The sequence below is a fragment of the Pectinophora gossypiella genome, chromosome 13 (assembly GCF_024362695.1).
Source record: "Pectinophora gossypiella chromosome 13, ilPecGoss1.1, whole genome shotgun sequence".
In the NCBI taxonomy this organism is placed as follows: Eukaryota; Metazoa; Arthropoda; class Insecta; order Lepidoptera; family Gelechiidae; genus Pectinophora; species Pectinophora gossypiella.
The window spans coordinates 14965512-14979220 of NC_065416.1; the positions used below are offsets into that span (position 1 = coordinate 14965512).

Below are 13709 nucleotides of genomic sequence, written 5' to 3' on the forward strand. Positions count from 1 at the left end.
TCAGTATTCGGCGGACATGCGCACTTTCGATTCAGCGCCCGCGCATGGTAAGCGCGACACCTTTCGCGAAAGAAAGGATGTGCGAATTAGCGGAATTGTTTACAATATGTGAATGGGTATGCGAAGATAGAGTAACGGTAACACTGATCGACTATAGATTTTGGTTGTGGAATATAGGCAGGCAGACAGACAATTGGGTCGTGTACTAGGTTCAAGATAAATTATGAAATTCTGATTACTAAATAAAGACACATCTAAAAGTAACGAAAAAAACTTCATTTTTACCTATTTAACTTATTTATGAATTTTAAATATGAAAAACGTAATAATAAGTCTGTCATTTTATCACACTTTTCTATGACGTCACAGTGTGCTATTTCAAACAAATTCCATAGTAATTTCGTGTTTTGACGTTTAGTAAAAAGTAACTGATTTGACTAGTTAGAAACTAGCCTATTAGGTTAGAAGATTCAAAGACAAATTATAAAATGCTAATCTAGGAACAGAAGCCCAGCCGTGGTAGCCCAGTTGGAAGAACGCTTGACTCTCATTGTATTTGAATTTGTTCCATTCAGAATGCCTTAACACACAGGAACACACAGACAGACAAACTCTATGTGATCGGCCGTTATAATGGAGTTACATTGGTCAACAATTGCATCACCACACATGCCGTCAATCAGACCAATAAAGACGTAATTCAGAACGTTCTGGAAGCTTGAATGGACCTTAAGACGACGTTAGATTGGACTGAAGAATCGAAGCGAAGGAAATGTTCTATAAGGCTGAATTTAAATGGGTCCAAATTGGAGATATCCTTAAAACAGATTTAGTACGATATCCTTTGATCTGTCGTGCGTAAGGATAATAGGCTTACGAAAGCGGTATATAAAGCGAAGGTTGATGGAAGGGCTGGCAGAGGAAGACCTAGAAAGACGTATATTTACCAAATTGGAGATGTTCTTAGAAAAGGTTTAGTAGGATCTACTCTGAACCGGCGTGCGTTTATGAAAGAATTGATAAATGGAGGAAGCAAGAGAAGTGTGACAGGATCGAAGCAAAAGGAATTCCATATTTTCTGCTTACCTCGGTGGGAAATAATCATGAGTTTATGTATGTATGTAAGTCGAAATGGGTTTAAAGACTTACATTACATAGGTATATAAAATTACGTCCTTAATTCCTAATGGGACTAACTGAGTGGGGAAATTAAAGAGAGAAAATATTTATTGTCAGAGGTACCACAGTAACAATACAATAACATAAATTAAAAAAAACACACACACACACACAGCAACATTACAATAAAATGTGAAAAAAAAAAACACTGCACACACAATCACACAAAATTTTTAGGCTGATTTAAATTATTAAAAAAGATTCAGAATCAGAATGTGTTTTTTTAAAAAGGCGCTTACGTGGTTTCTCTACAAGGTAACAAAAAAGATTCAAAATTTGCAGTAGGTATTGTCAGAGAAGAAAAAAACAAATCACCGTCCAGGTTCCATTCAATGTCAATTGCCAGACCATTAATTTGGCAACCAGTCACTTTGGCAACACCGACTCTATTCTGGTTTGTTGTATCCCTGTGACCAACTATAAATAATCATCTATTTATAAACTTCGCGGCTTGGATATTATGGTATTTGATGTGATGATGGATAGGCTCGCCCCCTATGGTATGGTATGGTAGTGGGCTCTATTTTCCGCATTTAGACACATGGATGGCCCATTATGCGTGTAATAAGTTTTGGCTATACTGGCCAACCTAGCTCCTTCCCGAAGCTCAGAAGCCTCCTGGGGCTTTCGCAGGCTTCTTGGAGCGACCTTGTTTGCAGGCTCGCCCATCATCATCATCATCAGCCGGAAATCTAAATAAATAAATCCTCTAAAGCTGGACATAGGCCTCCCCAAGGCTCGCCACAATGACCAATCCTCTGCTGCCCGCATCCAACACACGACTCAGGTGGGCCGAAGTAAGGACAATTTGTACAGGTGGGGTTTCTCGGATGGCTCGGACTTAAAGTGCAAGTGCGGCACTGTTCCGCAAACGATGGAACATCTTACATCGTGTCCTGCGTGCCCGAACACCTGTACGCAGGAGGATGAGCGCTGCAGATAGCGCCATACTTGTTGCCAAGTTTTGGGTCGATACTATTTAGTTTGCCATCGACACGATTAGAGATTATTGCCAAGCCAAAGGACCTAGACAAACAAAAAACACTGTGACTGGTTGTTCTGTAAAGCTGCGCGTTCACTGGAGCGGACAGGGCGTTGGCATTTATGAATTGCTATGACAACGTCCGGCGTAGATTTGCCGATCTAGTGTACTAAGTTCTGTACATTGTTCACGAAACAAAACTTTAATTCTTCTCTTCTTATCGTGTGGGTTGTGAGGTGGAATACCAGCTTCATCAACCCTGGTGTCAGGGTTACTATTGAGCCGCCAAAGGCCCCTGACGTGTAACGACTACTTACTTACATCAGTAAGTAGAGTAACCGGGACCAACGGCTTAACGTGCCTACCGAAGCACGGCTCATCTTACTTACGGACAATCAGGTGATCAGCCTGTAATGTCTTAACCAAACTAGGGATCACAAAGTGATTTTTGTGATATGTCCCTACCGGGATTCGAACCCGGGGCCCCGGCTCGTGAGACCACAGAGGCCGTTAAACTTAAATTAAAAAGGTTCTGTTACTAAAACAAGGGACCTGTAGACGCGCACCTTAACACAGAAACCAGGATATGACTAACACGTTCTTTGAAACCGCGTTTATTAAGCTCTGAATATCTGAGAAGCGAATAATACCCATAAGTATTGTTACAATGTAGTGTGATAACTCGAACAACTTTGTTGTAAAACGTTTAAAAGTCAGAAAACCCATAAACGCATGATACACGACGGTAACGAAGCATTGTATCATGTACGCAATATAAACTTTGTTCATGATACTTAGTCATTCAATACGTGTTCTGTATTGACGGAAAAATGCATTTGAAAACATTGAAGGCCAGAATTTGGCAGTGGATTACGTGCTGGTAAGGTTAGCAATGGTTTTTGGTTGTCAAAGGGACAATAATGTATTTACTTGTATAAACTGCCTATATACGCCCACTCTACATCCCGCTTAAACTGTTATGAATATTATTGTGTCAATGGGAGATAGCTGGTACATATAACACCGGTTGGGGTTAAAAAGCAATTTCAAAGCAATTTTGCTATTTGACATTTGTTTGCATTGCGCACTTACTTTCATTATGCGCAAATGTCACTTTGCAATATTTTTAGATGAATTGCTTCGATGTTGCATTTTTAACGCCCCAGGTTTACTTATTGCAAGTACCAGCTGTGCTTTATACCTGTTGATTCTGTTATCATAACTGTACCCATAGTTGTAAGGTTGATTGGTCCAAAAAATAAATTTTTACTTCTTTTTTTACACTGTTGGTCACAGGTCCTATCAGTGTAGTCTCTTCCTTGTTGTTTGAAGGGAGACTGTGGATTAATGGGGTAACATCATCGAGAGCCAGAATCAGAAAGTGATCGCCTTTTCGCCGCTCTCTGCCTATTAAGAACCTTCACAAAATTGTAAGTTTATTAATTAAGACTGCTGATCTGGAGGTGAAGGCCTGGAATCCTATAATACAGGGTACCTATCCTAGTTTAGGTTCCAGCCTTTACAAATGATCACCTGTTGTGTTTAATCATATTATATGAAGTATATTGTACACTTTGTATCATGTTGTGAAGGAAATAAATATTTTTATTATTATGTTATTATTATTATTAACGAAAAATTATAAATTGAAGAATATATTCAACAACTTTGAACAATTAAATACTACAGTACAACAATACTATGAAATAAACCAATTTCGATTGTTTTCAATTAGTATTTTAAAACGATTTATTTTACATTGTTGTACCTACACAGATTAAACTAGGTAGTTTCTAGTTGTTTGCTATTGATAATAAGTACATTATGTTGACAATTGGTTTTCTCTTTTGAGATGTACTTACCTATTTCTTTTTTTTAAATTAAATTCATGTTACATCACAATCTCACCTGATAGTAGTAGTCTATGTATGGTAATAGTTATATTAGTAATGAGTATAGGTACATTCAGTTTATTAACCCAAGGTTAGCTGGATGAAATCCTAATTGGGAATAAGCTTGCCTATGCTTTATGTAAGGATAAATATTACATATAAATTTCGTTTGTATTTTAAAGCAATAAAGATTATACAAACAAACAAACAATGATACCTAGCCAAAGATGAAAATATTGGAAAACAGATAGATACATAAGTAGGTAATAGGTATGTAGTTATAAGTAATCAAAGTCAAAATGATAGCAGAGTTGATGAGATTATAAATAAAAACTTGACTTTCAATAAGAACTCTGTTGTCTATATTGAAAACAGGGCCTTTTATACTAGATTGTCTGCATAATTACACCTATATTCATCAGGTAACATCACTACTGAATACACAAGATAAGCATTATCCAGTGCACAGATAAACTTCTGTCATTCATTAATCATGTAGTATTGCTTACCTATCTCAAAACATATAGGTAACTCTCCTTTTTTTTCGCGTAAACAGGACCACAATCATAGTGCACCTACCTAGCATTGAACAGTGCAAAACAATTTTATATCAATTATGTTCATGCGTGATTCACTCGATTAACTGGCTGCATTGTTAGCACCACAACTCGCGTAAACTAAAATAAACTATTTCTTTTTAAGTCTGGGGTATTCAAAGAGCCTTACAGTTGCAGGACAAAGAAATGACGATTTCATGGAAAGAAATATCGAATTTCGAGTATGATCGATATCCACGCAAATTAACGATATCGAAAACCCTGGCTGTTTCGTAACAGACTCGCGAATCCCACGATGAAATCTCCAGTGAAAGTGACGATGATCACCCCAGCCTCCCACATACTAGGTTCACGGTCATCACTAAACACGGCCAAAAATAATATCCTCCGGCCGACTAGCAATTCCCACGTCTCTCTGATAATATCTAGCATAAAACATCCGACTTTTATAACGGTATTTCGGTCGCCAGACTGTTTTTATAGATAACAATGAAGGCTGGACTTACCTTATAATAAACATCCATGAGGATGCTATCCGGTAATGACCGCAAATCATTCCTCTCGCACTTAGATTTCTGCAAATAGTTCACTAAATTCGTCAAACACAGCTCATATAAATTATCGGGTATTTTCTTTGCGCGCATCGACACCGACGCGTCAGCCATTTTGGCGAGAAAAAATAAAACTCGCTTCATTTTCCTTAGCGAGGTGTCAGCTGCGATCGATTCGCACGAAGTTCAGGATACCCAATCCAGTGATATGATTGGTCGCTTCAAAAGCTCAGGGGCAACATTCGATTCTATTGGTTGAAATTTACTGAATGAAGGGTAACTTGAAAACTATAGTGGCTTATGTCGCCACATGTGTTGTGTCAAATGATGTGAATAACATTTCTTAGGAGTGAGAGAGACAAATAGATGTTTCCATTTGCTATTTCAATCAGCAGCTGATTCGAGCGAAAACTGTCAGCGCGTCAGCTGACTGGTTTAGCGCGGGAAATTAGAGCGAAATTCTTTTTAGAGGCTCTTATTAGACTGAAAAACGAAATCTAATCTTCCTTATCCTTATTTGATAATAAAGCACGCAGCATCAACAAAATATTTCCAAGAGTAATAATGCTTTCACTTTATTACAATAGTCCAGAGAAAACTTCTCCATACTTATGGGATTTATGGGAAATTTGAAGATCTCAAGGAAGATCAACTATTTTTTGTACTATACAACTTGAGTATAATTCTGAAGGTCGTCGGGATACGGGTGATAACAACTAGATTGTGGATCGGTTATTGAACTTGTATATCATATTAGTGATTCTGAGCAGTCACCTATAGGAAGTAAGGAACTCTGCGTTCGTCACTTCTAGGGTAGACAGGTAACGGTGCCGACTCCCAATTTAAATTTAGTTTGGCAATTCTAAAACTAGCTTTATCTCTGTCTTGCACTCGTCGTTAGTGTAGGACGGCACTATTTTAACCCGTTAGGCTAAACTAAAGTTTTGTCTGCCATATTTAGGGTACTAATTTTAATGAAAACTAGGCATTCTCAGGTTGAGGCTAATAAGGGGCTCAGAAAGCCCTGGTGATATGTAGTGGACTGTTTTTGGATAGACAAAAAAATCAACAAAAATAATTTTTTGAACAATTTATTGAAATGGGTAACTAAAAATATTTTAACACTAAAACTGTTAAACAAACATATCTGTCTCTAACTAAACTAACATCCTTTAAAGCTGTCCTAGAGCAAAATAAATGCTGTCACTTCCTGCCATTTTGAAATGAATTTTAATTTTAAAATGGCTACCATTAGTAGTATGTAATTTTCATGATGGGATAGTTTTGGGGAAAATATATTCAAGGGCTTCACTCCTCAGTCTCTCCTATAAGAAACTTTGACGCATATTAGTTAATTATTAACTTGCCAAAGGCAAAGGTACTCCATTCTGTCCTTTTATTTTTTTCTACAAAACTATCCATTTCCTAGTGTAGATCCCGTTACTGCTTTCCGATGGTGAACTTGGAGATGCCTTCAAGTAGGTTGATGTAGGCAGTGTGTTCGTAAGCAGTGCTGAAGTCGGACAGCTTCTGCACGAAATCGTTGCTGATGCCTTTTTCTTCTAGCAGGTTCATCAGAAGATCGTACAAGTACTGTAGAAGAAAAAATAATAATATTAGTACTGTGGACAAGAATAATACTATGTATAGAACGGAAACTCGTATCGTGCATCGACCTCCGCCCTGTGGGTATTATTACTTCATAAAGTTCATTACATCAAATTTTTAATTTTCTCATATATTTTTTTTTATATTAAATGATTGATTTATTATGTATGAATTGAATATGCTTTCCCTTATTTTATTTTTTTAATATGAATGTTGGTACTGACGAAGCCTGTGGTGGATTTACATTCTGTTTTTTTATTAATAAATATATAATATAAAAATGATTCATTAAAAACTACAAATATTAAAATTTACTAATCCTAAATCCTACTAATTACAATATAAGTAATGATACATATGCGTTGAAAAGAACTAGCATAATTTATAAAATGTAAGCGCGGCCTGTTTCCCCTCATCCATACATGTCATGTCAATCAATTTGCCGAAAATGTATGTGATACCAATGCTATTATCTGCGAAATAGCTTCTACTGAGGGACTTTCCAGATGAAGTTCTTTGAAAATCACAATAAAATACAATACAAATACACTTTATTGCACCAAAATAAAAAAGAACTAATTACAAAAAGTCTCTTTACTAAGTACACATCACCTAAATGGTGTTGTTATATTTAGAATGCCGACAGTACGGCTAGCGGACCAATGTAAAAAAAAACAAAATTTTGACATTCTCTTTAGCCATAAAGTACCTATTTGTGATTTATGGACTTTGATATTTTGAGCTCTAAATGAAGTTCTGGCTGCTACAAACTCGTTTTTTACTATGATTCATTTTTAGGCTATGGTTCACTGGCTGTATGGACTAAGTTCCCTTTGGACAGACGCAGAAACAAAAAAGGATATGTTTTATAACAATACAACTTCCCAAACTGAACAACGCCATCTGTGATTTTTTTTTTAAAAAAGCTGGCGAGTCCCTCATAGGGATGTCAGAAAGTTAGTAGTGAAAGTCCCAAAACAATCACTACATTGTGCGAGACAATGTTATAAAATACAAGGCTAAATGTTGCACATCAATGAATATCTTCCCAACAATGTAGGAAAGACAAACTTCACATCAATGCGTTTATTTCCCCCAATTTTGGCACTTGACTGTTGCATGTGTAACAACATCTAGTGTGGCGAAATAATTGGGGTAGAAAAACGGGTTTGTCGACGATTCGACCTGAGACTCGATCCTGGGACCATTAAGACGGCAGCCACCTAGCCTAGCCATTGGGCTATGGGAGCCGGTTATAGTTATGGTGAATTTATGGTATGGTTTCGACTCTTCAATAATGATGACTAAGTTTTGTGTTTGATACAAAATTGAATGAATAAGTGGTGTTTGGTGAAGTAGGAAATTAGTCATAAAATCTTTGAATAGACATGATATAATATCCGCATTCGAAATTACGTTTTGTAGGAAGCATGTGCTTGTATACTTGTAGTTATATTAACTTTTTTCAATGAATTTCTAGCATGTCCATTTGTTAACAAAAACACATAATGAAGGCGACTATTTATAGAAATGCCTCCGTGGTCCAGTGGTTGAGCTTTGGGTTCACGATCCGGAGATCCCGGGTTCGAATCCCGGTGGGGACATATCCCAAAAATCACTTTGTGATCCCTAGTTTGGTTCGGACATTACAGGCTGATCACCCGATTGTCCGAAAGTAAGACGATCCGTGCTTCGGAAGGCACGTTAAGCCGTTGATCCCGCTTACTACTTACAGATGTAAGTAACAACGTTACATGAGCCAAGTCAGGGGTCTTTGGCGGTTCAATAGTAACCCTGACACCAGAGTTGATGGGGTTGGTAACTCACAACCCACACGATAGAAGAAGAATATACTATTTTATGTTTTATATTCAGAATACATTACTTACCCCATCGAGCACGTCGCCGGCAACGGCGTACACTTTGTCGTTCCATTCCCCCTTGTAAAGTGTCACCTCATCAATACCGAAGATATCATCTGTAAACATAAATTGAGTCGTGTATTAGGTACAAGATAAATTATGAAATTCTGATTACTAAATAAAAACAGATTTAAAACTGACGTAAAACATTTACTTTTTTATATTCCAGTTATTTATGAATTTTAATCAAGAAAAACGTAATCGTCTGTCATTTTATCACGTTTTTATTATGACGTCAAAGTGTGCTTTTTCATACAAATTCCGTAGTAATTTCGTGTTTTTATGTTTAGTAAAAAGTAACTGATTTGACTGGTTGGAAAGTAGCCTATTGGTGAAGTCAGATATTCAAACAGTAGTGAGATTTTCGAGCTAGATTGGATAAGAGGCCCATGACTATTGGTTATCACCAAGTTCAAAATGAAATCGTGTTTCAACAACATTCTATGCAAGACTAGACTATAATACATACATATATTAATAAGTAATTATTCCTCTCACACATTCACGAGATATGCGTGTCGGAGGTATTTGACCTAACCTGTATTGGGCTGTTTCCCTTCGCGGGTTGGAAGGTCAGACGGGCAGTCGCTTTTGTAAAAAACCGGACCTGTCAAATCTTTAAGTTACGCTTACCTAACCTAAAGATTTGACAGGTCAAACACTGAAAACGGGATAACGCTAGGGAGATGAGTAATCATCTGGATGGTTTTTTACAAAAGCGACTGCCCGTCTGACCTGCCAACCCGCGAAGGGAAACAGCCCAATACAGGTTAGGTCAAATACCTCCGACACGCATATCTCGTGAATGTGTGAGAGGCAAGCGTTCTACCAACTGGGGTACCACGGCTCTATAATACTAATAATTCGTATTTGGAGCTAGATTTACCATCTCTAGGTTTTACTTTAGTCCATAAGCTAATAAGGAATAAGTGGAAGCGCGCGCGGACTGTCTGTTTCATTCGCACTGACACGATAGGCGGTCGGCACACGGACTGGGGGTGTGATAATACAAGACTTCTTCAAAAAAGACGTATATGGATTGAGCAGTATGCATGTCTCGTGCTTTTATGCAGAGAACCAACATGATGGTTGGATCCCTGGATGTGAATACGAGGTCAATGTACCCTGTAGTTGGCACCAAGCCTTACCTAGTACTGATAAGCTTGGTGTGGCGAAATATACAGGGAGAAAAGCTCAGGACATATGGCAGATGATAGTGCTATTATCCTTAACTGATACATATATACATAAACTCACGCCTATTTCCCACCGAGAGAGACTATGGAATTCCATTTGTTTCGATCCTGACACACTTCTCTTGCTTCCTCCACATTCATCAATCGTTTCATACACGCACGCCGGTTCAGAGTAGATCTTACTGAACCTTTTTTTTATGCTTAACTGATGTCGCAGAATAAAGAATAATACTACGTACAGAACGGTAACGCTCCGCCCTGCACCAATTTGTATCGAGCGCCGATCTTATCCCCTCTGGGTCTTTTTTCACACTTTTTAAGTTTGTTTTTATGCTCGTCCGAATAATCTCTTACTAACACTAGTTTATAAGTCGTTTGTATACTAACATTCTATGGACTTTGTCCGAAATAAACGATTTGTAATTTAATTTTTAATTAATTTAGTCTTAAATGGCTGTAAGCCTCTAAGGAATAAGGGGAGTGTGTGCGGATTGTCTCGCTCCCACTTACGCGTTAGGCAGCACATAGTAAGAATGAGTTTTTTGTGTCCTAGGTGTGAATCTTGTAAACTTTTAAGGTGTACAACCTAACTAGAGAAAACAACACTTACTGTATTCCTCGTTGTTGGTCTGTGGAGGCTCCTGGAGGAAGGAGCAGGTGAACCCTAGTGTCAAGTCCCCGCGCACCAGGTCCACTTCGAATTGGGGCTTGGAACGCATCTCCGCAAACTCCTGCTTCTCCGGTGCAGCCTCACCTTCGAATTCATCCGAGTCTACTGTGTGGTTCACGTTGAATGTTATTCTGATGCTGGAAGTGGATGAGTGCAAGAGTTGGTCCAAATTCAAAATCATTTCTAAATTGTTGCAAGTTCAAGAGGGGGCATAAGTCAAGAGACAATTAAGTAGTACAATGAGTATACTGAGGGGGCTGATTCAGACCATGATTCTTATATCCAGAGAAATACGTAGTCGCAAAATTAATGTTTTTTTTTTAAATTATTTTCAGTTCCACCATACGATAGCGACGGAAAATTCCACTCGATATCAACTCAGAATTATGGATTCAATCATCCCTCAAAGTTTTTGTTACGATGTCACTAACACCTTGTATTATCTAAGTGTCTAGTAATAAACTGATAAGAAAAAAGTGGTCAGTAGTTATAGGGATTTTTTATTTGATTTATAGCACTTTCAAAAAATTTGGTTATTAATTTGTTTCTATACTTATTTATTTTATCTTCTTGTATCCAGTAATAAAGATGATAAAAGAAACATACTACCCTCCCTTGCATAAGGCAGTTGGGTAAATAAGAAACTAATGCAAACCTCATTAATAATTCCTAATCCTGGTCTAGATTGTCCCAGTTGTCCCAGGGCCAAAAAACACTTACATCTCATCCTTAAGTTTCTTGGAAAGCTCGACCTCGGCACCTTCTCCCTTTACGGAGAACCCGTCCACCTCAGCGGGCAGGGTCTTCACCTTCTGAGCCTTACGCTCTGCTACTATCTCCTCTGTCAGAAACTCTACCAGCTCCCTCTCACCTGGAATGGTAAAGATTTTTTTATTCTACTGCTCTCAATCTACAAGTTGCTGGTCCCGACGAGATCCGATCTGCAGTGCGCGTGGAAAACGCAAAAGGGGCAGCCTAGAGAGACCTGGTGAAGCTCAGTTGATAGAGAACTAAAAACTCTCGGCATGTCATGACATGCCGGCAGTAGCATGCTGGCTGCCATGGGAGCTGGCTATATAGGCTGCAAAAGATCGCGAGGCATGGAAAATTGATGTTCCAGCCCTACATCCCAACAGGGGATAATAGGATTAAAAGATGAAGAAGCTCTCAAGTGGTTTGTCATGGCAATGACCATGCTCCCCAAGCCAGACATCACATTTTTACCGAGCCATCAAAGGCCTTTAACATTTGAATTGAATAGGTACAATTGATTTCATGTAGAAACATGAAACAGGCTAGGAAGCCATAAAAAATCCATATCTTAGTACCCCTAAGATAATTTGTGGGTATCCTACTTAGCCTCAAAGGCTGTATACAAAGTATTAGAGGCAATAAGCATGTGAAGTAGCAACACTCATTGCATAATATTTTCATCATAAAAGATATTATGCTATTGACAATGAATTAATTACATTATTGAAACTTCTTCTATTGTGTGGGTTGTGCCCCTGACATGGCTCATGTAACAACTGCTTACTTACAAAAAAGAAGAGAAGATTATCGAAACTCATAGTTTTCATTAATGTAATACATAACCACCAAGAGTGTCTCAAGCCTCAAGAAAAAGTACAAAAAGAATACATGTACAGTCATGAGCTATTGCTCTAATATGATAGTGCGACAGGGTTCTAAAGTACCCACTTTAGAACCCTGTCGCACTATCATATTTGACATTTAATGAGACATATATAATTTGTCAAAAAAGATAATGTGACATGGTTTCAAAGTATACATATTAGTACTTGTGACCATATGCGTGTTTAGTTTTTACTAATTGAATACTATACAACTCCTGAATTATAAGCTACATATAATTATACTTTATCCAGTAACACAGAACAACATGGAAATTATAAATGTTTCATATCTTTATGCAGGCAGTAGACACAGGTCTGTGCCTGGATGTGAATATGGCTTTACTATACCCAACAGTTGGCCCTAAACCTCTTCTTAACCTGAAGGGTCTAGTGTGGCCAATTATGTGGGGGAATGTTTTATAAATAAGTTTTCTATTGATACACTAGTATTACTACAATTATAACAAACTAATATTAAAAAAAAATACAGTACCTTAAGTTCAAAATTTATCAAATTATTTAATATACTACAGTACTTATTAAGAGCATATGCAAAGGATAAGTATGGTAGGTATTTAAGGACTAGGATAGGATATGGGACTCACCAAGGGGCTTTTGTTTCGATGATTGTTCAGTTTCAGTTGGGTCTGAACATAAAGAAAAATAGATTAATTCAGGTAGGCGAGTTCTCACTGCAGATTTCGGCATGGTACACTCAACATAACCTAAAAATTGACATAAAAAATGTACCTTTTGTGTGTAGCGCTTTGAGTCCGCACCCGCAGCTGCACGTGTTGGAATGGTTATGGAGAAGCTTGGAGGACGCCGCGACTCCGTCCAGCCTCTTGGAACAGCTCATGTGCCATATCCCTCTGGTGAAATCACGCTTCACTGGGGCCTGGGTACGGGATAGCGCAGCCGACAAGCTGGAGCTTTTAGCGCAATTTTGTATGACTCTATGCGCTGACCTCACAATTCCGTTCATTTTTAGTTATTTTGCCCAGTTATAGTCACTTTAAAATGAAAAATTATTAAAAAATTGACAATGAAAGAAAGTTCCACCGGCCTGAAAATTACAATTTGCCAGATAATAATGTTGCCACTGTACAAAAGCACTGACCGGCTACTGATTGAACTAGTATAAACTATTATTTCAAAAACCGGTAACAATCGACAACATCAGCGCAGCAAATTTGATTTGACATGGCTTTTTGGCGGGAGACGGGAACGGGACAGTTGCTTTCTTCATTGAATAATCAAAATAATTAATACGAAGTGGTGTTTTGTGGTTAATGATCGCATTAAGTTAGTCGGAAGACATTCGCGAGTGTTATTATATTGGAGTATTCAATAAACAAAGTGTATCTGCCTATTTTCGCTTCGTGTCAGGAAGCCGCTTCATAACTCAAAAGTTTATGCGGACTTTTGAGTTAATTCGTTCGGGGTTCGGAGTAGGAGTCTACTCCGAGGGTGGGGGCTTAGGTTTCATCATCATCACCTCTCATCATTTCATTA

The 13709-nt window shown here is 38.0% G+C and overlaps 2 protein-coding genes across 2 annotated transcripts in view; both read right to left on the bottom strand.

Moving 5' to 3' along the window:
* Positions 1 to 5305, bottom strand: part of LOC126372129 (amyloid protein-binding protein 2) — a 93589-nt gene extending 88284 nt beyond the window's left edge. The window contains exon 1 of the mRNA XM_050017727.1: positions 5117 to 5305. Within this exon, the coding sequence (XP_049873684.1) occupies positions 5117 to 5305 (189 nt within the window). The remainder of the gene's footprint in view (positions 1 to 5116) is intronic.
* Positions 5306 to 6236: 931 nt separating this feature from the next.
* LOC126372181 (complement component 1 Q subcomponent-binding protein, mitochondrial) lies at positions 6237 to 13280 on the bottom strand. Its single transcript, XM_050017843.1, has 5 exons — positions 12945 to 13280; positions 11278 to 11428; positions 10498 to 10694; positions 8659 to 8747; positions 6237 to 6754 (listed from the first exon to the last, which is right to left on the bottom strand). Exons 1-5 carry the CDS (start codon positions 13177 to 13179, stop codon positions 6602 to 6604), a joined length of 825 nt encoding a protein of 274 aa, XP_049873800.1. The 5' UTR covers positions 13180 to 13280; the 3' UTR covers positions 6237 to 6601.
* Between the last annotated feature and the right edge of the window lie 429 nt (positions 13281 to 13709).